The sequence below is a fragment of the Bos indicus genome, chromosome 3 (genome assembly GCF_029378745.1).
Source record: "Bos indicus isolate NIAB-ARS_2022 breed Sahiwal x Tharparkar chromosome 3, NIAB-ARS_B.indTharparkar_mat_pri_1.0, whole genome shotgun sequence".
Classification (NCBI taxonomy): domain Eukaryota; kingdom Metazoa; phylum Chordata; class Mammalia; order Artiodactyla; family Bovidae; genus Bos; species Bos indicus.
Window position 1 is genome coordinate 26,166,004 of NC_091762.1, and position 27,809 is coordinate 26,193,812.

Genomic DNA, 27,809 nt, shown 5'->3' on the forward strand with positions numbered 1-27,809 from the left:
ACAGCAGTAAAAAAAAAAAAAAAAAAAGATACTAAATATATGCTGCTGCTGCTGCTGCTAAGTCGCTTCAGTCGTGTCCGACTCTGTGCGACCCCAGAGACGACAGCCCACCAGGCTCACCCGTCCCTGGGATTCTCGAGGCAAAGAACACTGGAGTGGGTTGCAATTTCCATAAATCTCAAATGCATTGTACTACAGAAAGAAGCCAGTAGGAATGGAAAACCTATCAATTGTTACCAGAGGCTGGTGGTAATGGTAAAAGGGAATTTTATGGGATGATAAATTCCTCTGTCTCTTACTTGTGCTTACTAGATTGTATGCACTGTAAAAATTCATATAAGTATTCACTGAAGTGGGTGAATTTTACTGTGTAAGTAACACTTCATTAAGTCTGACCAAAAAATCCTATGAAGGCAATGGCACCCCACTCCAGTACTCTTGCCTGGAAAATCCCATGGACAGAGGAACCTGGTAGGCTGCAGTCCATGGGGTCGCTAAGAGTCGGGCACGACTGAGTGACTTCCCTTTCACTTTTCACTTTCATGCATTGGAAAAGGAAATGGCAACCCACTCCAGTATTCTTGCCAGGAGAATCCCAGGGACAGAGGAGCCTAGTGGGCTGCTGTCTGTGGGGTCGCACAGAGTTGGACACGACTGAAGCGACTTAGCGGCAGCAGCAGCAGCATTAACTTACTATGATTTTATTGATAAAAGTGAGGTGTACTTGTTAAGTATATTTCAAGTACTCCTTGTTAAAGGTGATTTTTGGAAATGATGGTTCTGTACTTTGAGAAACTCTAAACTCTAAAAGCTGGGTCAGAATTTCTCAAAGTACAGAACCATCGTTTCCAAAAATCACCTTTAACAAGGAGTACTTGAAACATACTTAATAAGTACACCTTTATCAAGGAGTATTTAAAAACATAAATAATGGTCTCTATTTCAAACTAACTGAATTTCAGTCCAAGACTTCCAAAAAGGAGAATTTAGAGTTGTTGGTGTTTTATTTTTTTAATTCACAGCAATAAATTGCATTCAATTTCCAAATAGGCACTTTAAACAAAATGAATGTTACTGATTTATTCCTTAATTTTAATCTTATTGACTCATTTTCTCCTTTTGTTTCAACCATGTAATTAACTGCAATGGCAAATTCTAGAGGATTACTCCTACAGAGGAGACATAGTGTACACAATGTTAGGATCTGTGATAAATTTGTCTTACTGATATTCTCAAAACAAAAAAATCATTAACCCCAAGGAACAGAGCTCTATCTGAAGATCTAGTTATTTCAGAAAACCTGTAGATTAGTTCAATATTAGACAATTTAAAAAGATGACATGCTGCTAGGAAAATATTTCATTTTACTAAATTTAATTCACAACCTTTTCCCCCAAACAATTTATTACTTGATTTTGCTCACCTCCTCTCCTGAAAGGTAATACGCTGCAAGTAAGCCTCCAATAAATCGAATGTTGACTTCAAACACAGACACTTCTGAATTCTGTGAAAACATATTGAAAATGCTCACATATACACAAAGCTGTAAAGGTTTCAAAATATCTTCAATACTTCATATGTTTCTCACAAACACACTGGGGAGAATATTTTTTTTCCACTTTCTACATCTTCATTTCTCATGCAACTGAAATCTCACCTCCCATTTGTTAATGTTACTGAAACTCCTCTACTGCTATCAGCACAGCTTCCTAGTTGCCAAACCAATGGGACATTTTCATGTGCCTTACATATGATTATGAAATTAGCAAGATATTTGATGACTTGACTATTCTCCCTCATGAAAGCCTCCATTTCTTAAATTTTGAAACAGTGCTCTATCCACTGGCCCCTTTCTGTTCTATTCACTACACTATATTCACTACACTATAATATATATTCAGTAAACTGTATGTCCATTTTTACTTCTATCTCTTCTCATGAATTTTAAATACTTTTCTAGTATGTATAACTTAATCAATGTTAAAGGAGGTACCAAAAAGTAATGACAAGATAATAGATTTTTCGATTAATAATGTTGAAAAACTAACTCCTAGATGAGAAATTAATTTGACTCTCATATATATGATATATACGTATTTATCAAAATGAAATCAAAATAATTTAGAAGTAAACACAGAAGTACAAAAAAAAAAGTAGGAGAAAATGTGACAACATATCTATACTCCCTTGAGAAAGCAGGTACTTTATAAGCATATAATCAATGGCACCGATAACAAACAATGATAGAAAAACTTGAATTTCCCCATAATGAAAATTACCTATAACAAAAAAATCATGAACAAAATTAAAAGGCAAGAAACAAACAGAAGGATATCTGCCACAAATATAGAGTAACTTACCACATATAGTCTACAGGTTTGTATTTAGATATGGATAAAGATATTGCTGAGACAGATTCTAATGCATGGAAAGAAAAGTGAAGAAGTGGCAAAGAACATGACCAAAGAATCCACAGAATATACAAAATTGACTAATAGAAAAATAATATTTCTAATTAACTTTTAAATAAAAATTAAAAGGAAATATGTATTACCCTGAAGGCGTTCCAATATTCACAGGCAGAAGACATCATTTGCTAACACAAGCATAATTCTCTAATATAGAACTTTCACAATATAATTATTTTAATAACATAAACTGTTATCCCATCCTCAAAAGCAAAGCATTTATACTACTTCATATATTCCCAATATAAAGCATACTGCAGGATATATAGTAGACATTCACTAAATATAGAGAGGAAGCGAAAGAGGGAGAGAGGGTCTCTGTCACTCGCTGGAACAATAATACCTTCTAACCAGTTTCCCTGATTTCATCCTTCCCAGCACTCTATTTGTTCAGTACCGTATAGCTAGAGCGTAATGTAACTTTTCAATCTTAGGTCAGCATAGATTACCACTCTGTGCAAACTTTTACAATGATTTCTGGTTATACTCAGGATAAAATGACTTATTAGACATAATAAGATTCCCCACAACCTCTCTGACATTATCTCCTAACAAATATCCCTCTGACTCACTTTATGGTTGCACCAAATGGGCCTACCTGCCATTTGAGAATTGTCGAATTCACTTCTGTGTCAGTCTTTACACCACTTGCACATCTCTAGGAGCAAATTTCACTTAGAAAGTTTTTCTGACCACACAATATAAAATAGTGAAGTAACCCCTCATCACTAATAGTCTTTATTCTGTACTATTTCCCCAATTAACACTTATCATCATCTTAATATGGTATAATTCTTTATTTGTAAAATTTAAACCTTTCCTGACAAGAGACAGAAGAGAAGGTCTAGAGAACAGAACAGAGAGGATGAAGAAGAAACATTATTTACAGGAGTAAAGACAGAATCTTCCTAAAGTGCTGAAAACAAAAGTCCTCAGACTAAAGAATATTATGCATCCTTTACAGAATGATCTAAATACAGAATGGTAAAGAAACTGCAGAAAAACAAAGCAAAGAAAGAAAATATTAACAAGGGGGGAAAAGACAGATTACCTTTTAAAAATTAAACTGACAGCATACTTTTCAACAGCATGTTAGAAAGACAATGAGATTGTATCTTTAAAAGGTTAAGAGAAAATAATCACCAACCTCTAATTTTATACTCAGCTATAATACCTATTAGGAGAAAGCTTGGCTCTCTCATATCCACATGGCTTCCCTTGGGTGTCTTCTCAGAAATGTTATTACCTTCAATAGTCATCAGATATAAAAACAGCAACTTTTCACCACTGCTTACTCCTGTTTACTCACCGATTTACTCACCAATCCTATTTATTTACTCTTCTTTAAGAGTAAGAACTTATCACTACCTGATATGTTATATATAACTTGAATATGCATTTACTATTTTTCTTGCATAACTGCTTAGCTACTGCTAAGTCACTTCAGTCATGTCTGACTCTGTGCGACCCCATAGATGGCAGCCCACCAGGCTCCCCAGTCCCTGGGATTCTCCAGGCAAGAACACTGGAGTGGGTTGCCATTTCCTTCTCCAACGCATGAAAGTGAAAAGTGAAAGTGAAGTCGCTCAGTCGTGTCCGACTCTTAGCGACCCCATAGACTGCAGCCTACCAGGCTCCTCCATCCATGGGATTTTCCAGGCAAGAGTACTGGAGTGGAGTGCCATTGCCTTCTCCAACTAGAATATAAACTAGTATAAACCAGAGATAAAACTCTGTTTTGTTCATTCCTGTATCCATAGATCCAGAACAGTGTCTGTCACAGAGAAAGCACTCAATAAATACGTTTATTTTTCTATTCATTATTTTTCTATTCATTACCTAATTTTTCTATCCATTACTTTAAATGCAAGCTGGGACCAACTAGACAACAATTACACATAAGACAAGAAGGAGATGAGCTAAATTAAAACATTCTAAGATCTTTATATTTTTCAGAAGAAAGAGAAACTGATTAATTTTAAACTTTGGTAAGTGTATCTATTAAAATTTCAAGAGAAACCCCAAAATAAACAGAAATGGAAAGTATATAATCAAACTAGTAGAAGTAAAAAGAGATACAAACTAAAAAATAATAGAGGAAAAAACAGACATGAAGTAATTTAATCTAAAATAAGAAAGAGAGAAAGTAAAGGCAAATGAGAAGCACAATAATAATATAGGTAGCAAAATAATGATGGAAGATCCAACTCCAAAAATATATTACCATACTAAGTGTAAATATTTCAAATTTAACAGTTAAAAGATTCCAAGACTGGATAAAAGTAAAAAAATCTAAGTACACATCATATGTAAAATACACAGCTAAAACAAATGACACAGAAAGGCTAAAAGTAAAGGAATGAAAAATAACTGTGCTGATTATTAAGCTATTTTTTCCTCAGCTTCAAATCCATCCTTAAACATTCTACTTTGGTATATAGAAACTAGAACTCTTCAAATGCATTTCTCATTTGCCAGTGGGCTCCCCAAGAGGCCCTGCCAATGACAAGAAGTGCTATAAAGATAATACAAGGATGAAGGAAGGAAAAGGAACTTATTTCTTCTAGTTTACTTCTGGTTTCTGACAGTGTCAAACCAGCCATGATTCTTCACCCTGGCATTTGCTTCCAGGTTACAGTTCCCTGTCACAGACACATTCTCCAAATTGGCCTCTTTATGCTATTTTGAGATACCAAGCTCTAGCTAGGTACCCCCTCTTCAGATGTCAGGGCCCTAGCTCCAAGAGGATCCTTTTAAGAACTCCTAAATTATCAAAAACAGAGCCCCAAGCTACTAAATTTTAATGATCTCAACCTCTTCTGATTGTTCTCAGAGTTCCAGGCATGGCAGCTATCTATTGCAGTTATTAATACTACCTCTTGTAATACAATAATGTTCTACTTTGTCTTTTCAGTGCCCCATTATTTGGTTAACAATTCTAAACAATAAATCCTCTCATTTAAAAAACTGTACAGTTTTGGTTCTTGATTGAGCCAACTGACACAATACACCAACAAATTATCAGGCATAATAAAATTGCCATGTTAACAAACAGGAGGGTCTGAGAGTCACAAATGCCAATTCTCTCTAAATTCATCTATGAACTGAATGCAATCCTCATCAAAATTTCAACAGGGTTTTCCAGAGCTTCAAAGAACAAAGAACTGAGAACTGCTAAGATCATTTCCTAGTAGAATGACATTAATAATACCAAGATTCAAATATAGGTATCAAGTTGTCTTATAAAAATACTGTGGCTAAGAGTACAATAAATATTTAGACTGCTAAAATATTCATGTAGGAATAAACAGAAGAGCAAGTAGAAAACAACAGACTATAACTAATACATGACTAATGTGGCATGTATAAATAGCAGGGAAATATTAATAAATAGAATCAACTATTTGTTGATCAACTGATAATTGCCTATAATATTCTACCTACACATTCAATTATATAAGGACTAAAGACCCAAATGCAGAAGTTTAGAAGTTTAGAATTAAACATTGGAATGTATCTTCATGACCATGAAGTAAGGATTTCTTAAATAAGATGCAAAAAGCATAATCTCTAAGGGCTACTTAAAATACGGGGTGGGCAGCGGCGGGGGGTGGTGTGGAGAGGAGTGGATGAACTACATTTCTCAATCCCCTTTATAATAAGATGTGGCCACATGAGTAAGATTCACTCACTAATACACAAGCAAAAATGGGGTAACCGACTTCTAAACAATCACATATCTTTTCTCTATCCTTTCCTTCCTCCTTTCTGCCACTGAGCACTTATCCACCTTATCTTGAGGAATCATCTATGAAGATGAAGCTTTATACTGCAGTTGACAGAGCAGTAAGACAATGGATCCTAGATCACTGAGGAGCTACCCAAATCAGTCCTAACTGCTTAACTCTGCACTTGATTTCCAGGAAACAGAAACAAATTCTCTCTCTTGCTTAGGCTATTTCATACTAGATTTTCTGTTATGCACAGCCAAACCTAAACCTGATAATAAAAACTGTTGTTATATATGCTCAAAGTGCTAAAATAATACAAAAGAAAGTAATCAGTTTTAGTCTAATTAGCATCAGGAAAGGCATCAGAAAAGAAATGATTACAGATTTAAATCATAATTTGAATGATACAGAGTCTGCCAAAGAGAAAAACACATAAAGGAGTGGTTTCTCACTACACTCAGAAGGAACAACAAGTACAAATATCATGAAAGATAATAATGAATATGACAAAGTAGCCCACACATCTTTTAGGTGAAGACTGGTAGCAATGAAAATAACTGCTATCATTTACTGAACACTGAATATGTACCAGATTATCTCAAATAATCCTCACAATACTGCAACAGGATAGCAATTTTATGACAGGTTTAGAAAGTAGCACTTACTTACAGGTAGATTTCCCAAGGAGTACTAGAATGTAGCTATGCTGGGCTTCAAACCTAAGCAGTACCACTTAACAACTATGCCAAAATTCTGGGATGATGAGCACATGCCTATGAAGACTCACCAAAACTGTGCCATACTCACACGATTCAACTATACTTCAATTTAAAAAATAACATTTTTAAAAGATGTTAAAAAAACTGCGCCAAATCACTGTATCTTTAAAAAACAATAAAATATTTATTTTAAAGTTAATTTATGATTTTCCTATATTTGCAGTTCAATGTGCTTTTTTCCCCTAACTCTTGCTTTTAACACACTCAACATGTTACCTTAAATGATAAGAGTAAGAAAAGTAAACGGAAAATGCTGAGAAAAGGTGTCTATTTTATGCAAAAACTAAACAATTGACAACTGCAAAAGAAGAAGGGAGATTTGGGATTTCCTTAAACTCAGTATAATACTCAAAACTATTGTTAGAGACTGTGCTTTTCTTTATAGTCAACTGAATAAATTATGAACTGTATACTCACCACACTGAAATCAAGGTTGTTTTCAATCCATTTTTGCCCATCTCGGAATTCATCGTGAAGTCCCATGATATAAAGGGTATCCAAAGCATCTACTATAGTAGCACCCATTTGTGAAGTTCCTATATTTACAGAGAAAAATGTCATTAAAAAGATACCCTTCGTACAAGACTTATTTTCATTTTTCATATATATAGAAAGTAAACCAGAGTAGGAATATAGGGATTAAAAAAATATCCAACACCGTCTACTTTTCCATTAGAATAGACAATATACATTGTTTAAAACATTTTTCTAAAGAGACACATTGATAACTAATAGGAAGACAAAGGAAAACTAAAACTGTAATTCTTAATTTTCTTCCTGGTTCAGAAAATGAGATCTCTCTGCTTAACTGAGATAGATCAAAGAAAAAAAAAAAAAGGATTAATTTAAGAAATGGTGAGGGTGGTTCAAGATGGCAAGCTAAGTCATAAGACAACCATGAACCATGCTCTTTTGATCCAAATTCATAAAAAGGGCAAAAAACATACTTAAAATAATAATTAAAGTATAACAAGGCTATATGACTGTAGTGGGAATATAAAGTATAATAATCCTTAACAATCAAAAAGCAGATAGAATGTATTTTAAAAGAAGGAAGTCATAAAATGTGTACTAAGATTTGCCTATCTTCAAAAAGAGATCATCTTGATCTTAAAGAAAATGTTTCAGGGGGGGAGGAATTAATTGAACAAAACTAGCTTTACTGATACCAAAACCAGGTACTGGACACACAAGAAAACAGAACAGGCCCATCTTACTAATGAACAGAACTGCAAAAACCCTGAATAAGATACTAGTAAGACAAATCCGGTAGCAGAGTAAAAGAACAATAACAAGGAGCAACTGGGTTCTCCCTAGCCCCAGGAATGAGATTATTATTTCTACCTTCTGAGAATGAAAATCACCCACACAGCTTACTGCCTATATTAACATAACTTTATTATTACACTGTCTTCATCAATGAGTTTATTCTTACAGGAAACATACTCAGAAAGACAGAAGTTACAAAATAAGTTTACTGTTCATTCCAGGAACTTCTTCAAAGATCCATCAACTCTTTAACAGAAAGTATCAAATGATGGCTAACACTTCAAAACTCTAAACCTCCTTCCTTTAAATTCTCTGATCATGTTGCTGTTGTTTAGTTGCTAAGTCATGTCTGACTCTTTTGCAATCCTATGAATGGTAGCCCGCCAGGCTCCTCTGTCCATGGAGTTTCCCAGGCAAGAAATACTGAGGTAGATTGCCATTTACATCTCCAGGGGATCTTTCAGGGATCGAACTCACATCTCCTGAATTAGCAGGTGGATTCTTTCTCACTGAGCCACTAGGTAAGCACATAACATAATGATCCTTTTCCAATCATAACCAAGATATAATCAACCATAATCCACCAATTGAAGGGCCCTTACTAAGAAAGACTTAAAATCTCAATATATATCTCAACTTCGTCCTTCCCTGTCTAACAGGCTACTAAGGTTCTGCTGAGGGAGTGATCTCCCTTACCATGGTAAACATTATCCTCAGCTAGGGCTTCTCTGATAGTTCAGTTGGTAAAGAATCCGCCTGCAATGCAGGAGACTCCGGTTTGATTCCTGTGTCAGGAAGATTCGCTGGAGAAGGGATAGGCTACCCACTCCAGTATTCTTGGGCTTCCTTTGTGGCTCAGCTGGTAAAGAATCCACCTGCAATGCAGGAGACCTGGGTTCAATCCCTGAGTTAGGAAGATCCTCTGGAGAAAGGGAAGGCTACCCACTCCAGTATTCTGGCCTAGAGAATTCCATGGACTGTATAGTTCATGGGATCTCAAAGAGTCTGACACGACTGAGCAACTTTCACTTTGTCTTATCAACAAGTTACCTTGGTGATATTTTAGGAATCTGTATTCAATACTACTTAGGTTCATTGTTGTTGTTGTTTAATCATTCATCATGTCTTAACTCTTTTGCAAAACCATGGACTACAGCCTGCCAGGCTTGTCTATCCATGGGATTTTCCAGGCATGAATACTAGAACGGGTTGCTATTTCCTTCTCCAGAGGATCTTCCAGACACAAAGATCAAAGTCACATCTCCTTCATTGACAGGCAGATTATTTAACACTGAGCCACCAGGCTCAGGCAAATTCTTTACCACTGAAGCCTATCTAGGTTCATATTTTCCATCTAATATTCCTTCTATTTATTTATTTATTTTGGCCACACTGCACTGCATGTAGAACTTCTCTAAACAGGAATCGAATCCATGCCCCCTGTAGCAGAAGCTCAAACTCTTTAGCCACTGGACTACCAGGGAAGCCCTTTACTTTCCTTCTTAATTCCATACTTTTTTCCCCAAATGTTTTCTTAGTATGGTTTTAAGCTATACAAATTTGTTCTTATAACGCTTGTTTTTAACTTACATCACACTTTGTTGTTCATGTGCTCCTAATTATTTCAATTTACCAAGAAGGATATCTTTCTACGAACAAAATGAGTACTCCACCACACTTTTGATAAATTCCTTGGTCTTCTCCCCACTCAGTTCCCTTCATGTTGATATCAACTATAACATTTGTTCTGGGTTATTACAGACATACTTTCCATTTCTTTTTTGTTTCTCAGCTTCCTATTAAGATAACAAAAATGTTATCAAGCTATTTAATCACCCATATATCACTATCTCTTGCATAATCTTTGGCCACCTGATGCATAGAACTGACTCGCTGGAAAAGACCCTGATGCTGGCAAAGACTGAAGGTGAGAGGAGAAAGGGACAACAAAGGATGATGTGGTTGGATGGCATCACCGACTTGATGGACATGAGTTTGAGCAAGCTCCGGGAGTTGGTGATGGACAGGGAAGCCTGGTGTGCTGCAGTCACACCAGGTCACACATGGGGTTACAAAGAGTTGAACACGACTGAGCAACTGAACTGACTGACTTGCATAATCACCTGAATCAAATATGTATCTCTATTTATTTTAGTATTTTGTCCACAATATATATCATGCATATTTTAAATCCTTAGGAGTCCCTGTTTTTGTTCTCATTTCTATTTTTATAGGCAGCTATGTTCAGTTCTCTAGTTATTTATTTAGTCCTTTAAATACATGTTGCTCTGAGGTGTTGACTATTCTGAAATGGAAAAAGGCCAGACCCACATATATGTACTGATTTTGGTTGGTTCAACAAGGAGAGGTTTGTGCCACAGGCTAAGCAGCACAAAAAAGTGAAAGGCAAAATTGAAATTACTGGCTATCCCTATGGCTTTTACCTAGACGACAACTGAAGATTTCAACTGGAAAAAATTAAAGGGTCTAAAACTACTCTTGGGTCAAATAAACACTAAAGTATGACCCTACAGAAGATATAAAATATTAATAAAGATTTATTATGAGAACACAGGAATCAACCAGTTCTGAGGAAAACTCCTAACTTGAAAATTTTGTACTATTTAATAAGAACAAATGAAAACAATTGCACTCTGTTCTAACAAAGTACGAAAAAGAATGATAAACTTGAGCAACAAAGTAGAAGAATCAGAAAAGCTAAAGGCAGAAGTAAATGAATTAGTAATAAACAACTATCAGAATAATAAATTCAAGAGATGATTCTATGAAAAGAACTATACAATAAATTTATAACTGATTTTTTTAAAGCAGTCATTCAAAAGTGTGAAAGGAGTACATGAAGGCTGTATATTGTCACCCTGCTTATTTAACTTATATGCAAAGTACATCATGCATGCAAAATGATGAAGCACAAACTGGAATCAAGATTGCCAGAAGAAATATCAAAGACCTTAGATACACAGATGATACCACTCTAATGGCAGAAAGTGAGGAGGAACTAAAAAGCCTCTTGATGAAGGTGAAAGAGCAAAGTGAAAAGGCTGGCTTAAAACTCAACATTCAAAAAACTAAGAGTATGGCATCCAGTCCCCTCACTTCATGGCAAACAGATAGAGAAAACAGTAGAAACAGCAGCAGATTTTATTTTCTGGGGCTCCAAAATCTCTGCAGATGATGATTATAGCCATGAAATTAAAAGATGCTTGCTCCTTGGAAGAAAAGCTATGACAAACCTAGATAGCATATTAAAAAGAAGAAACATCACTTTGCTAACAAAGGTCCATATAGTCAAAGCTATGGTTTTTCCAGTAATCATGTATGGATATGAGAGTTAGACCATAAAGAAGGCTGAGCATGTAAGAATTGATGCTTTCAAACAGTGGTGCTGGAGAAGACTCTTGAGAGTCCTTTGGACAGCAAGGAGATCAGACCAGTCAATCCTAAAGGAAATCAACTATGAATATTCATTGGAAGGACTGATACTGAAGCTCCAATACTTTGGCCACCTGACGTGAAGAGCCGACTCACTGGAAAAAGACCATGATTGAGGGCATAAGGAGAAGGGGTTCACAGGGGATGAGATGGTTGGATGGCTTCACTGACTCAACGGAAGTGAGTCTGAGCATATTCTGGGAGATAGTGAAGGACAGGGAAACCTGGAGTGCTGCAGTCCATGGGGTCTCAAAGAGTCAGACACGACTTAGCAACTGAACAACAAATGGGAATATATAAACACAAAAAAGGAACTGAGAATGCTACGAGACAGATGTAAAAGAAATTAAGGAAACAAAAAAAAAAATTTTAGTTGTATCTTCCAAATAAATTTGAAAATGAGTGGAACTGACAATTTTCTAAGAAAATGAGCATTATTTTGACTCATGAAAAAAGAAACAGAAAAATCTAAACACAGACCAAGAAATAAGAAATTGAAAAATTTTCAAAGAGCTACCCACAATACAAGAACTGTACTATAGAAGTTTCATAGAATAAATTCTACTTTTAATTTTAAGGATGACAAATACTACATAAATCTTGATAGAACATAGGGGGATAAAAAAACTTATGAATTCTGCATACCACTGATGCAAAAATATAACTTAGTAAGAAAAATAAAACTATTGTCTGATCTCATTTGTGAAGATCATGGAAATATTTAGTCATGGACTTGCTTACCCCACTCCAGTACTCTTGCCTGGAAAATCCCACGGATGGAGGAGGCTGGTGGGCTGCAGTCCATGGGGTCGCTAAGAGTCGGACACGACTGAGTGACTTCACTTTCACTTTATGGTGAGTTTATGTTCAATTTGATGAGAGACTGACAAACTGCTCTCCAGAATGTACCATTATATACTCCCAAAGCAATATAAAAAGTCTAGTGGCTCAGTCGGTAAAGAATACAGCTATAACGCAGGAGACACAGGAGACGCGGGTTAGACCACTGGGTCAGGAAGATCCCCTGGAGAAGGGCATGGCTACCCACTCCAGTATTCTTGCCTGGAGAATCCTATGGACAGAGAATCCTGGCAAGCTACGGTCCAGAGAGACGCAAAGAGTGGGACACAACCAAAGTGAGCATGCACTCACTGATTGTCCTCCCATCCTTCTCAATACTTGACACATTGCTGCCCTTCTTAATTGAACTCATTCTAGTGGGTATGAATAATAGGATTTTGTATTATAGTTTGAATTTTAATTTCCCTGATGACCGATGTGCTTATTGACCATTCATTTATCTTCTTTGGTGACATATTATTTCCATATTCTGAATACATGCTTATACATGTACCACAAATATTTTCTCCAATTCTTGGGCTTGCTTTTTCATTTCCTTAATGTCTTTTGGAGAACAGAGATTTTTAATTTTCATGAAGTCCAATTTACCAATTTCTTTCTTTAATGGTTTACTCCTTGTGTATTCTTAAAACTCTTAGCTCACCTCAAAGTCACAAAGATTTTCTCAAATGTTTTTTACTGGAAATTTTATACTTTTAGTTTTTATGTTTAGATTTATGATCCATTTCAAGTTCATTTTTGTACAGTGTTGAAGAGTCAATGTTTTTGTTTTTTTCTGTAGGAGTATATGACTGACCCAGCACCACTTATTAGAAAGACTTTCCTATAACCCATTGAAAGCATCTTTGTTGAAAATCAATTAAAAATGTATGTGTAGCTCTATTTCTATTCTTTTCCAGTGATTTCGATGTCTATCTTGAGTATTCCAACTCATAAACATGGCATGTCTTTCATTTAAGTTATTTTCAATTTCTCTCAATAGTCACAGTTTTCAGTGTATAGATTGTGCACAGTGTGTTAAATTCATCCACATGTATTTCATGTTTTTATGCTACTGCAAAGGATATTATTTTTATTTTATTTATAACTGTTTACAGCTAGTATTGAGAAATATAATTTACTTTGTATATTGAACTTGTATCCAATGGCCTCACTACTAAATTTGTTTTCATTCTAGAATTTTGTTGTTATTGTTTGACAGATTCCCTAGTATTTTCTTCATGAGCAATCATATTGACTATAAATAAAGACAGTTGTACTTCTTCGTTAATAACCTTTGTACTTTTCTGTCTTTTTCTTACTTTAGTGTACTGGCCAGGGTTCCTTGCATAATGTTACATAGAAGCTGGACAGCAGAGACATCTTTGCCTAGTTCACAGTTTTCAGGGAGAGTGTCTTGCCCCTCAACATTAAGTATGTGGGGATTCTTTTTCTATTTGTTTGGTTTTGGGTATGTGTCAGGGGAGCGAGGGTAGGTATGTTTTAATACTTTTTATCAGGCTAAGAAAGTTCCCCTCTAGTCCAAGTTTGCTGAAAGTTTTTATTATGCTTTTATTATGGATGGATGTTGAGTGTTGTTAAATGCTTTTTCAATAACCACTGAGATGATCATATAATTTTCCTCTTTTAGTTTCTTAATATCTTCAGTTATATTGACTAAGTTCCAAATGTTAAACCAACCATGCATTCCTAGGATAAACCCCACTTGGTCATGAGGTGTTATTCTTTTTACATATTGCTGAGTAAGATTTACTAAAATAAATCTAATCTGGTCAAAGATTTTTATGTCCATGTTCATAAAGGAACCATGAGGAACACTGGTTTATAAGTTTCCTTACACTGTAATACCATTGTCTGGTTTTGGTATTAAGAGATTTGGTGGTGGCACCAAGGAGATGTATCTATTAGGTGTAAATACCTAACAAGAGCACTTCAAAATATATAAAGTAAAAGCTGACAGAACTGAAAGGAACAAGAAAGAAATCCAATATAGTTGGGAACCTCAACACCCCTCACCTAGTAATTAATAAAACTACTAGATAGAAAATCAGCAAGGATGAGGAAGCCTGAACAAACCCATAAACCAATGAGATCCAACGGACATTAATAGAACATTCTACACCCAATAACATCACTACATATATACACATTCTATTCAAGCATAAATGGAACATTCACCAAGACAGGCCATATTCTGAGTCAAAAGGTAATTCTTAAATAATTTAAAAGACTTAAAGAATTGTAATCACACAAAGTATATTCTCTGAGTATGTGTGTGTGCTCACTCTCAGTCACTTCTGACATTTTGCAACTGCATGGACTATAGCCTGTCAGGCTCCTCTGTCCATGGAATTTTCCCAGCAAGAATACCAGAGTGGGTTGCCATTTCCTTCTCCAGGGGATCTTCTTGACCCAGGGATTGAGCCTGTGTCTCTTGCATTGGCAGGTGGATTCTTTACCACTGCACCATTTGGGAAGTCCATTCTTTGACCATGATGGAATTAAATTAGAAATCAATAACAGAAAGACAAAAGAAGAATCTCCAAGCATTTAGAAATTAAACAACTTAAGGTAAGTTTTTAAACATACTGAATTGAGTAAAAATGAAAATACAATATATCAAAATCTTTCAGATGCAGCTAAAGCAGCACTTGGCAGAAAACTATTTGACACTAAATGCTTACATTGGAAAAGAGGATCTAGAATCTATAATCTAGGCTTCTAGTTCAAGAAATTAGAAAAGCAAGAACAAAAGCAACCCAAATCATGCAGAAGAGTAGAAATAACAAAGAACAGATATCAAAGAAAATTAAAACATAAAGGAAACATAAGAAGATCAATGAAACCGAAAGCTGCTTCCTTGAAAATATCAATGAAATTGATAAAACTTTTAGCAAAACTGACAAAGGAAAAAAACGAAAACATAAATTACCAATATTAAGAATAAAAGGGGATTATAACTACAGCTACCATAGATATCAAAAAGGTAATATTACTCCAAACAACTCTATGCACATAATATCAATGGCTCAGATGAAACAAACCAATTCCTCAAAACCATCAATTACCAAAACGAAGCCATGAAATTAAAAGACGCTTACTTCTTGGAAGGAAAGTTATGACCAACCTGGATAGCATATTCAAAAGCAGAGACATTACTTTGCCAACAAAGGTCCGTCTAGTCAAGGCTATGGTTTTTCCAGTGGTCATGTATGGATGTGAGAGTTGGACTGTGAAGAAGGCTGAGCGCCAAAGAATTGATGCTTTTGAACTGGGCTGCTGGAGAAGACTCTTGAGAGTCCCTTGGACTGCAAGGAGATCCAACCAGTCCATTCTAAAGGAGATCAGCCCCGGGTGTTTTTTGAAAGCAATGATGCTAAAGCTGAAACTCCAGGACTTTGGCCATGCGAAGAGTTGACTCATTGGAAAAGACTCTGATGCTGGGAGGGATTAGGGGCAGGAGGAGAAGGGGACGACAGAGGATGAGATGGCTGGATGGCATCACCAACTGGATGGAAGTGAGTTTGAGTGAACTCCAGCAGTTGGTGATGGACAGGGAGGCCTGGCGTGCTGCGATTCATGGGGTTGCAAAGAGTAGGACACGACTGAGCGACTGAACTGAACTGACTGAACCTAAGGTGAAACAGATAGTGAATGGCCCTTATAGGGATGTGAAATAGAGAAACTGAGATTGTAGAAGTTGTAGTTGAAAATCTCCCAGAAAAAAAAGCTCCACATGCAGATGGTTTCACTGGCAAATTATATAAAAACCTTAAGAAAGACTATCAAATCAACAGTACAGAAAAATGAAGAGCAGAGAAAACTTCCAAATTCATTGTATTACACTGATACCAAAACAAGACAAAGATAGTACAAGAAAAATACAAAACAATATCCTTCCCTACATATGAATGCAAAATCCCCAACAAAATATTAGAAATAATTAGCAAGTTAGAAATAACAGAAAGAACTTATACATACCTGGAAGATAAAAGGCACATTTCAAAAAAGCACTGTAAAAACAAACAATATTCTTTTCCAAATCAAAATTCTTTCAAATGTAAGAAGAACTATCCCTAACAAAAATCTTTCAATTCTCCAAAGTATCTAAGTAAACCTAATTCATTCTATTAATCACTGTTGGAAAAATTATTATCAGTGGTAACCTATGTCCAGCAACATTTTCCTCTCTCCACTCACAAGGTCCAGGGCTGAGCCCCAACTAGACAAAATCAAACCAATTTATCCTGCTAAGATGTCAATCTGAAAATATAAACACACAGAGGAAAACAGAGGAAAGAGATAAAGAAAAAAGCTTAACTGGAATCAGATCTACTCTAGAACATCACTGATCTCATTAAATTTCTTTTTTAGTTTAAGCCATTTTGAAATGAATTTCCTGTTATATGTACAAAAAGAAACCTTGATGCCAACCAAGTACAAACTAGACAGAAGTCAGAGGAATATGATTTCAGTTACCATATAAAGAATATTTTAATAATCAAGGCTAAGAAAAAGAAAATGGACACATTTTAAATTTCCTTATAATCTAGAATATTATGAACAGTGAAAAGCAGAAAGGTCGGTCACACTCGTGTCCGACTCGTCACAGCCCCTTGGACAGTAGCCCATCAGGCTTTTCTGTTGATGAAATTCTCCAGGAAAGAATACTGGGGAAAGTAGCCATTTCCTTCTCCAGGGGATCTTCCCAACACAGGAATCAAACACACATCTCCTGTACTACAGGCAGATTCTTTACCATCTAAGCCACCAAGAAGGTTCAATTCCTGCCTATATGCTCCTATAGTAATAGGTTAAGATTTTTAAAGTTTCTTCCAACTTTTACGATTCTAATTTTATAAAGGCATACAGAATCTGGGGTGTCAAATGAGACCCTATGATCCTTCCCTTAGAAAGATCTTCAACAAAAAACCTAAGAACAGATTAAAAAAAAAATCCCAAATAATACTCACTAGCAAGAATATGAGATGTAGAAAAGGAACAAAGTAGGAAAAAGTCAAACTCTTCATTAATCCTTTAGTAAACTAACTTCATAACTGAAACTATCAGACAAAACAAACAATAAAAGATTCATTCCCACTTAGTTTATTCCACTGGAAGAAAAATGTAACCCCTCAAATGTTTTTCTAAAAGTATCAATATAAGCACCTACTTTTGACTACTGAAAATAATATAGATTGCATTTTCATTTTTTCTACATTTTTGGTACAATTTTGTCATAACAGATTTTTCCCATGTGCTGGTATTTTTTTTCCCTGTCCCTAAAGTTAGCTGAAGCAGAATTAGAAGCATGAACTTCAGCATGAAGTTGCCTATAATAAAAATCTGGCTCCATTATTTACTAGTTGTACAACCTTGAGTAAGTTAGTTAACCCTAATTGTGCTTCAGTTTCCTCCTCTGTAAAATGGGAATAATAATAATAGTACCTGCCTCTTAGTGTCTGAGTACTAAATAAGCCCGCTCACATAAATCACTTATATCAGTCCTTGGTATATAGTATGCTTATTATTCTGCTCAGCTTACCATAACAAAACACCATCCACTACGGGGCTTAAACAACAAAATTTCTTTTCTCACAGTTCTGCAGGTTAGAAACCAAGAGCAAGCTTCCAATCTTTAGAGGAACAGCTTCCTCTTGGCTTGATGTTCACCTTCTTGCTATATCATACCCACTCAGCCTTTTCTTAGTGTATGTGCAGCGGAAGAAAAGATTTTGGGTGCTTCTTCATATTCTTTAAGGGTTCCATCCCTTTCTGACTCAGGCCCCTAGTTTAATCTTAATTACGTCCCAAACACTCTATCTCCAAATACAGTCACATTGGGAGGCAGAGCTGCAACAGGTGAATTTGTGGGGCACAAGATTCAGCCTTCAGGAGTATGCACTGTATAAATACTATTGATGCTGCCACTAGTAATGTGTATGTAACTATTGTTACTAGTAATGTAACTAGTAATGTGTATGTAACATACACACATGCAAAGGAAAATACAGTTTTATTCACAAACCCAATTACAGAATCTCTAAAGCAAATAACTGACCTCATACCTCAATAAAAAGGTAAAAATTTTATTGGAAAATACTTAATTGATACTCATTACAAGATGATCCCTCAGAAATACCAAATCAAAACTGACAAAATCTTGCTTCTGTACCAAATGAAAAGACTAATTTTGTAAAGTCACCCTTTCCAACTCTCCTGTCCATGGGATTTTCCAGGCAAGAATACTGCAGTGGGTTGCCCTTTCCTTCTCCATTTCCAACTCTAGGCTCCTTTAATTTCTGTGATCTCACAAATAACTTTGTTTATCCAGTAAACCAGTTTAAGTGTTCCTAATGTCCAGTCAGTAAGAACTCACCTGACAATAATCTGAACCTGTCATTGCCCTGGTCATCATTTACCAACCTGACCAAATAGTGATCTACAAAGGTCACTTGTGAAGAAGTCTGACAAAAAGTACCACAAATTAAAACCACTTTTCATAAGGGAATTCCCTGTTGGCCCAGTAGTTAGGACTCCAAACTTTCACTGACATGGGCCTGGGTTCAATCCTTGGTCAGGGGACTAAGATCCTGCAAGCCACGTGGCAAGCAGCACAGCCATAAATAAATAAATAGCAAAACCCCTTTCATAAAAATGCTATTTTTAAAAAGAGAAAACATTAAGTCAAAACGTACCCATTAGGATTTTAACAAAGTCACATTTATTTAAGAAGGAAATGGGCTTGTCTGGTGGCTCAGATGGAAAAGAATCTGCCTGAAATGGGGGAGATCTGGGTTCGATCCATGGGTCGGGAAGATTGGCTGGAGAAGGGCATGGCTACCCACTCCAGTATTCTTGCCTGAAGAATTCCATGGACAGAGGAGACTGGCAAACTATGTAGTCCATGACGTCGCAAAGAGTTTGACACAAGAGAGCAATTCTTTCAGACTTTAAAAAAGAAACAACCATTTTGCTCACTAAATGAATTATATTGACTCATAAGGAATAAAATTTTAAGAAGTTACCTGAAAGCTCATTTATCTTTAAATTCAGCAAACAATCATACCTTACAGTTACTGATTAAGTAAATTAAGTTATTGATTACAGTCATGATTAAGTAAAACAAATGTATGTTATTTACCTACTACCTCGCCTAGGACCATACTATTTGATAAGTCTTACTATATTAGATGTTCTGAGAAATAAGATTTAAAAAACTAAACAGAAAATTAACATCCAACTCATTTTCAAAGGGCTCAGAGTTTACCACTGAGTTTAATACAAACGGATGGTTAGTTGCAGAGAGGATCTAGTTTTAATTAATCATTAAATATCTTTTACTGCACTAATGTCTCACTGTGGCCTCCACAAAGCAACAGTAACTCTTAATTCTGTAACCTCTGCTAAGGAAATAAACTATACTTCATTAAGTGATAGATGCAAAATTAAATGCAAAAAGCAACAGTAACTCTTAATTCTGTAACCTCTGCTAAGGAAATAAACTATACTTCATTAAGTGATAGATGCAAAATTAAATGTCAAAATTAAATGTGAGATCTCTGGGTGTCTTTCATTACCTAAAGAAAAATTTTTTCCATTATTCCTCCATCCCAACATCTCTCAAACCCAGGAGAAATTATCTTTTCAGTCATTTTCTTTTTTGACAGGAAACAATCAAGCATTGAAAAAATTATGAGATATCACTGCACAGGAAAAATTCTTCCTTAGTCACAATAAAAAAATAGTTATTATTGTGGTGTTGCATTACAATTAGTAAAGATGACTGCACTTCATGTGACTGACAAATGTGCTTTCTGATTCTATTAGTATTTTCTTGTCTTTACCTACTGCTATTTAAAAGATATCCATCACATCAAGAAGCACCTAAAATGAGAGATGTGAAGACTCTAAAGAACAACTTGATAATATTTAAGACTTTTTCTTAAGTTAAATAAAAGTTGTTAAGGTAGTTAACACTCTTTTAAACTGAGAAATTTAACAAGTGAACTGAACTCACGTGAGGTAGAAAGTTATTAAATTCAAGTTAAACAAAGAGCTCTTCCCCAAACCTTCATCCACACACAGACTGTCAATTTCTCCCTTAGAACTGTGAATATACTGTACATTTACTCAATTTATCAACTGAATCACCTTGGGCATGTTACTTATTATTATTTTTTTTTAACATACATAGCTAACACTACTGGAATTTCCTATCCTTTTCGTCCTCTGCAGTATCAGAATTGGGACTATGTTGAAGAAAAACAATTACAAATAGGTATGTATCTTTCTTACACTAAAGAAAAACAATGCAGAAAAAGCTTCAAAATACAAATAAATGACTAAAACATCTGTATGCAAATACAAAATTTATCACTTATCTGTGATAACTAAATCTTGAGTAAAACTTGCAAAAAACTACACCTTGCTTCAAATTACAGTTCTATAGAAATACAGTTGTTACTGTTGTTTAGTCACTTAAGTTGTGTCCAACTCTTTTGTGACCCCATGGACTGAAGCCCACGAGAAATAAAGAAGACCCCCCCACCTTATCTCAAGGTGCCCAGATACCTGGAACCCTGGAGAGTACCAAACTCTACATGTTTTTTTCCTATACATACATATGTATAATACAGTTTAATTTATAAATTAGGCACAGTATGAGATTGACAATAACTAATAATAAAATAGAATAATTATAATAATTTACTGCAATAAACATTATGTAGATGTGGTCTCTCTCTTCCTTAAAAGATCTTACTGTACAAACGTAAAGACTTTTCCATCTTAACTAAGCACTTAATTGCACTACAGCCATAACCTGTGCAGTCTGAAGCTCAACAGTAAAACTAGCACAAATTTACTTCCTCACAATTTCATGATTAGAATATTTATTCTTAGCCTGAGATCTTAATTTCAGCATATGGTCCTTATTAAGCGAAGAACTTTCATCTTTTCACTTAAAGAAAGCACTTCACAGTTTCTCTTTGGTAAATCCAAATTGCTGGCATCACTAATCTTGTGTTGTGGGCCTATTATTAAGTAAAATAAGGACTACCTGAACACAAGCACTGCGCTATCTCCACAGTTGATCTGATGCCCAGACAGATGGCTAACTAACAAGTAGGATACACTGGACAAAGAGATGGTTCATACCCTAGGCTGGAAAAGGCACAAAATTTTAATTTATTAATTATTTCCGAAAATTTCCATTTAATATTTTCAGACTGAGATTGACCATAAGTAAATGAAATAGAAAGAAAACAAAAGCTTAGATAAGCAGGGACTACTGTACTCAGGTTTTAGAAAGTAACTAAATAGTTAGATCCTATTTTTAAAATAAAAACAGTAAAAAAGCAGCCTTACCAAATATATTAGTGGAGTGTCCTTTCCTTGCAATAGGTCTGAGTTCATTATGCCCCCATCCATATATCCTGTAATTATCCCAGGCATGTTTCATCATCTGAGAAAAGAAAAATTATAACCCATCAATTTACATTTTTCACAGACTGTTATCCTTACATTTCATGCAATTTAAAGATTCTATTACTATATCCTTACACATTCTCCTGTACCTCCTACATTAGTATATTATTCTGTTAACATCGGTGTCAATGTGAAAACATATATAATCATGTTTAACTTAAGTCTACACAACAGAACAAAAAAATAGGTGTAATAAAGAAGCTCTTTTTATTGGGGAGCAAAGTGTCTATTTGGCATTCTTTCCTTTTAGGAACTGCCAATCCTTTCAGATGGAGAAGGCAATGGCACCCCACTCCAGTACTCTTGCCTGGAAAAGCCCATGGACAGAGGAGCCTGGTGGGCTGCAGTCCATGGGGTCGCTAGGAGTCGGACACAACTGAGTGACTTCCCTTTCACTTTTTGCTTTCGTGCACTGGAGAAGGAAATGGCAACCCACTCCAGTGTTCTTGCCTGGAGAATCCCAGGGACGGGGGAGCCTGGTGGGCTGCCGTCTACAGGGTCGCACAGAGTAGGACACGACTGAAGTGACTTAGCATAGCATAGCATAATCCTTTCAGAAACAGCTCCCCTTCCCTCACTGTAACCATGACAGAGCTGTCAAAAATGGGTTCTGATTCCACAATCAATGAACACAGCCTGGCTAGAGTATCCCTAATCTTTAGACCAAAGATCAGCAAACTGTTCCTGTAAAGTATTTTAGACCTTGACATCTATACGGTATATATGCTAACCACTAAACTCAGCTACTGCAGCAAGAAGCAGCCCTGGACAATATGTAAACAAATGAGCATGACTGGGCTCCAATTAAACTGTGTTTTTAAAAACCAGGAAGCAGGCAGAGTTTGGCCAGCAGGTTGCAGCCTGCCAATCAATCCCTGACCTACACTAAGTGACTGGGTACATGGGATCCAGTAAAGGCAATCAAGTCCTTTCACACATATTGTTACAGATACCATGAGACAAAGGACTCTCTTGTTTTGCAATCTCAAGACCTATGCAATACATAATCCTGGAGCTGAGGGGGGCTAACTCTCCCAACATGGAGAAATGAAGTAACAAAAGAAAATAGAGATACACATATCTGTTGACAACAACATCTACAGGGTTGGACTGAGCCAAATTTGAAGCCCTGGTTTAGAGCGCTAGGCTAATAAATATTTTTATATCAATTAGTTTGAACTGGGTTTCTTTCAACCCAGTGAGTACTAACCTATACAACAGCAGAGTATTTAATTAAATATCAGTTTAATTATGTAATAGTAGCTTATGGTGTATCAAACATAATATTCATTAAAACATTTCTCAACTTTTTTTGCAGCCTACTCAGACATTTGAAAACTAGGCAAAAATATTACAAGGAAATTAAAAATCAATATATCTTAAAAACAAAGATGCAAAATTCCTTAACAAAAATTAACAATACATAAAAAGGATACTACACAATGACCATGTGCAATTTAAGTCAGGAATATAAGTGAATTTAACATTCAAAAACCCATCAACATATTTCACCATGTTAACAAATAAAAGGGAAAAAAACATACAATCATCTTTTTAGATGTAGACAAAGCATCTGTAAAATTCAACACCCAGTCATGCTTAAAAAAAAAAAAAAAAAAACTCTCAGAAAACTATAATTACAGGCAACATCCTCAACTTACTAAAGGGCATCTTCAAAAAAAACCCTACAGCAGCCATCATACGTAATGGCAGAAGACCCTACTGCTAAGGTTGAGAACAAATCAAATACATGCATGCTCACCACTTCTTTTCAATAATCTACTGAAAGTGCTAGCCAGTGCAAAAAGAAAAAGAACAAAGGGCATAAAAATCAAAAAGGAAAAAGTACCTCTATTCACAAAGCATGTGACTATGTACAAGGAAAACCCTAAGCAATCTTAAAAAGCCAATAAACTAACAGATGACTGCAGTAAAAAAAAAAATTCAAGTTCAGCAAATTAAAATCAAATACATTTCTACATGCTAGTTGTGATCAGAAATGGATATTCAAAAACAATTACATCTATAAAACATCAAAAAACATGAAATAGAATATGTGCAAGAACTATACACTAAGACCTACACAACACTGTTGCTAAGAGAAATTAAAGAAAACCAACAAGGGTCACTTGTTGAACAGTCACTGAAGGCTTTCTCATACTCAGTACATTTGCAAGGCTTTTCTCCGATATGAGTTCGCTGGTGTTTTCTGAGGTTTGCATTCTGACTGAAGGTTCTACCACATTCACTGCATTTATAAGGTTTCACTCTGGTATGAATCCTCTGGTGCTAAATAAGAGATAAGCTGAACGCACTGGTCACAGCAAACATCCTCTTCCTACAACACAAGAGAAGACTCTACACATGGACATCATCAGATGGTCAACACCAAAATCAGATTGATTATATTCTTTGCAGGCAAAGTTGCAGAAGCTCTATACAGTCAGCAAAAACAAAACAGGGGAGTTGACTGTGGCTCAGATCATGAACTTTTTATTGCAAAATTCAGACTTAAACTGAAAAAATAGGGAAAACCACTAGACCATTCAGGTATGACCTAAATCAAATCTCTTATGATTATATAGTAAAAGAGACAAATAGATTCAGAGGATTAGATCTGATAGACAGAGTGCCTGAAGAATACAGAGGTTCGTGACATTGTACAGGAAGCAGTGATCAAGACCATCCCCAAGAAAAAGAAATGCAAAAAGGCAAAATTGGTGTCTTATGAGGCCTTACAAATAGCTGAGAAAAGAAGAGAAGCAAAAGGCAAAGGAGAAAAGGAAAGATAAACCCATCTGAATGCAGAGTTCCAAAGAATTACAAGGAGAGATAAGAAAGCCTTCCTCAGCGATCAATGCAAAGAAATAGAGGAAAACAATAGAATGGGAAAGAAAATCAGAGATACCAAGGGAACTCTTCATGCAAAGATGGGCACCATTAAGAACAGAAATGGTGTGGACTTAACAGAAGCAGAAGACATTAAGAAGAGGTGGCAAGAATACACAGAAGAACTATCCAAAAACTATATTCATGACCCAGATAATCACGGTGGTGTGATCACTCACCTAGAGCCAGACATCCTGGAATGTGAAGTCAAGTGAGCCATAGGAAGCATCACCACGAATAAAGTTTGTGAAGGTGATAGAATTCCAGTTGAGCTATTTCTAAAAGATGATGTTGTGAAAGTGCTGCACTCAATATGCCAGCAAATTTGGAAAACTCAGCAGTGGCCACAGGACTGGAAAAGGTCATCCCAATCCCAAAGAAAGGCAATGCCAAAGAATGTTCAAACTACCACACAATTGCACTCATCTCACACGCTAGCAAAGTAATGCTCAAAATTCTCCAAGTCAGGCTTCAACAGTATGTGAACTGTGAACTTCCAGATGTTCAAGCTGGATTTTAAAAAGATAGAGATCAAATTGCCAAAATTTGTTGGATCATCAAAAAAGCCCAAGAGTTCCAGAAAAACATCTATTTCTGCTTTACTGACTATACCAAAGCTGACTGGATGGATCACAACAAACTGTGGAAAATTCTTCAAGAGATGGGAATACCAGACCACCTGACCTGCCTCCTGATAAATCTGTATGCAGCTCAAGAAGCAACAGTTAGGCTCTTTTCGTGCCTAGCGCAGCCATGGCTCGGGGTCCCAAGAAGCACCTGAAACGCGTAGCAGCTCCAAAACATTGGATGCTGGATAAACTGACTGGTGTGTTTGCCCCTTGTCCATCTACCGGCCCCTACAAGCTAAGGGAGTGTCTCCCCCTAATCATTTTCCTAAGGAATAGACTTAAGTATGCCCTAACTGGAGATGAAGTAAAGAAGATTTGCATGCAGCGTTTCATTAAGATCGATGGCAAAGTCCGCACAGATATAACCTACCCTGCTGGTTTTATGGATGTCATCAGCATTGATAAGACTGGAGAGAATTTTCGTTTGATCTATGACACCAAGGGTCGCTTTGCTGTTCATCGTATTACACCTGAGGAGGCCAAGTATAAATTGTGCAAAGTAAGAAAGATATTTGTGGGAACCAAAGGAATCCCTCATCTGGTAACCCATGACACTCGTACCATCCATTACCCTGATCCCCTCATCAAGGTGAATGATACCATTCAGACTGACTTGGAGACTGGCAAGATTACTGATTTCATCAAATTTGACACTGGTAACCTGTGCATGGTGACTGGAGGTGCTAACCTGGGAAGAATTGGTGTGATTACAAACCGGGAGAGGCATCCAGGTTCTTTTGATGTAGTTCATGTGAAAGATGCGAACGGCAACAGCTTTGCCAAACGGCTCTCAAAACATTTTCGTTATTGGCAAAGGCAACAAACCGTGGATCTCTCTTCCCCGTGGAAAGGGTATTCACCTTACCATTGCTGAGGAGAGAGATAAGAGATTTGCAGCCAAACAGAGCAGTGGATAAAATGATCTCTATGTGATGTGATTGGAAAAGTCTTTGTAATTAAAGATAATACCAAGTGAAGAAAAAAAAAAAAAGAAGCAACAGTTAGAACTGGGCATGGAACAACAGACTGGTTCCAAATAGGAAAAGGAGCATGTCAAAGCTATATACTGTCACTCTGCTTATTTAACTTATACACAGAGTACATCATACAAAATGCCAGGCTGGAAGAAGCACAAGGTGGAATGAAGATTGCCAGGAGAAATATCAATAACCTCAGATATGCAGATGACAACACCCTTATGGCAGAAAGTGAAGAAGAACTAAAGAGCCTCTTGATGAAAGTGGAAGAACAGAGTGAAGAAGCTGGCTTAAAACTCAACATTCAGAAAACTAAGATCATGGCATCTGGTTCCATCACTTCATGGCAAATAGACAGGGAAATAATGGAAACAGTGAGAAACTTTATTTTTTAGGGTTCCAAAATCACAGTAGATGGTGACTGCAGCCATGAAATTAAAAGACACTTGCTCCTTGGAAGAAAAGCTATGACCAACCTAGACAGCATATTAAAAAGCAGAGACATTTGCCAACAAAAGTCCATCTAGTCAAAGCTATGGTTTTTCCAGTAGTCATGTATGGATGTGAAAGTTGGACTATAAAGAAAGCTGAGCACCGAAAAATTGATGCTTTTGAACTGTGGTGTTGGAAAAGACTCTTCAGAGAGTCCCTTGGACTGCAAGGAGATCCAACCGGTCCATTCTGAAGGAGATCAGCCCTGGGATTTCTTTGGAAGGAATGATGCTAAAGCTGAAACTCCAGTACTTTGGCTGCCTCATGCGAAGAGTTGATTCATTGGAAAAGACTGATGCTGGGAGGGATTGGGGGCAGGAGAAGGGAACGATAGAGGATGACCTAGAGGATGACCGTTTGATTGAAACTCTAAAAAAGACAAATCTAATCTTAAATGACTAAAGGCAGATCAGTAGTTGCCTGGGGCCAAGGAATGGGGTGAACTGACTGAAGAGGGACACAAACTATTTTGAGATGATGGATGTATTCACAGCTTGACTGCAATTGTTACACCGGTGTGTACAACTGTCCAAACTCATCAAGCTGAACTCTTAAAATAGACACATTTTACGGTACATAAAATATGTCTCAATGATGTTGAATTTTTAAAAATTCTAATAGCCTGTCCTATCTTCCCCACTTTCCTAACTTCCCCTTTTCCTGAGCCAATTACTTAAACTTTCACCCGTTTTTCTATTTACCACTGTATAGTTTACAGGGTGAGTTCTTGATTTAAAAAAAAATTTAGCTGTTTACTATATGCCCCTGTAGT

At 36.2% G+C, this 27,809-nt stretch overlaps 1 protein-coding gene and 1 pseudogene across 3 annotated transcripts in view; one reads left to right on the forward strand and one right to left on the reverse strand.

Moving 5' to 3' along the window:
* The window catches only part of MAN1A2 (mannosidase alpha class 1A member 2), a 152,203-nt gene that overhangs the window by 79,753 nt on the left and 44,641 nt on the right, over window positions 1-27,809 (reverse strand). For 2 of the 3 annotated variants that reach the window (XM_019956728.2, XM_070785838.1), the window contains exons 3-5: window positions 21,931-22,027; window positions 7,396-7,514; window positions 1,424-1,504 (exon numbers count right to left, since the gene is read on the reverse strand). In XM_019956728.2, the coding sequence (XP_019812287.2) occupies window positions 1,424-1,504; window positions 7,396-7,514; window positions 21,931-22,027 (297 nt within the window). The remainder of the gene's footprint in view (window positions 1-1,423; window positions 1,505-7,395; window positions 7,515-21,930; window positions 22,028-27,809) is intronic. The other variant, XM_070785837.1, reaches the window with a different exon arrangement.
* Window positions 25,675-26,500, forward strand: LOC109555866 (small ribosomal subunit protein eS4, X isoform-like; annotated as a pseudogene).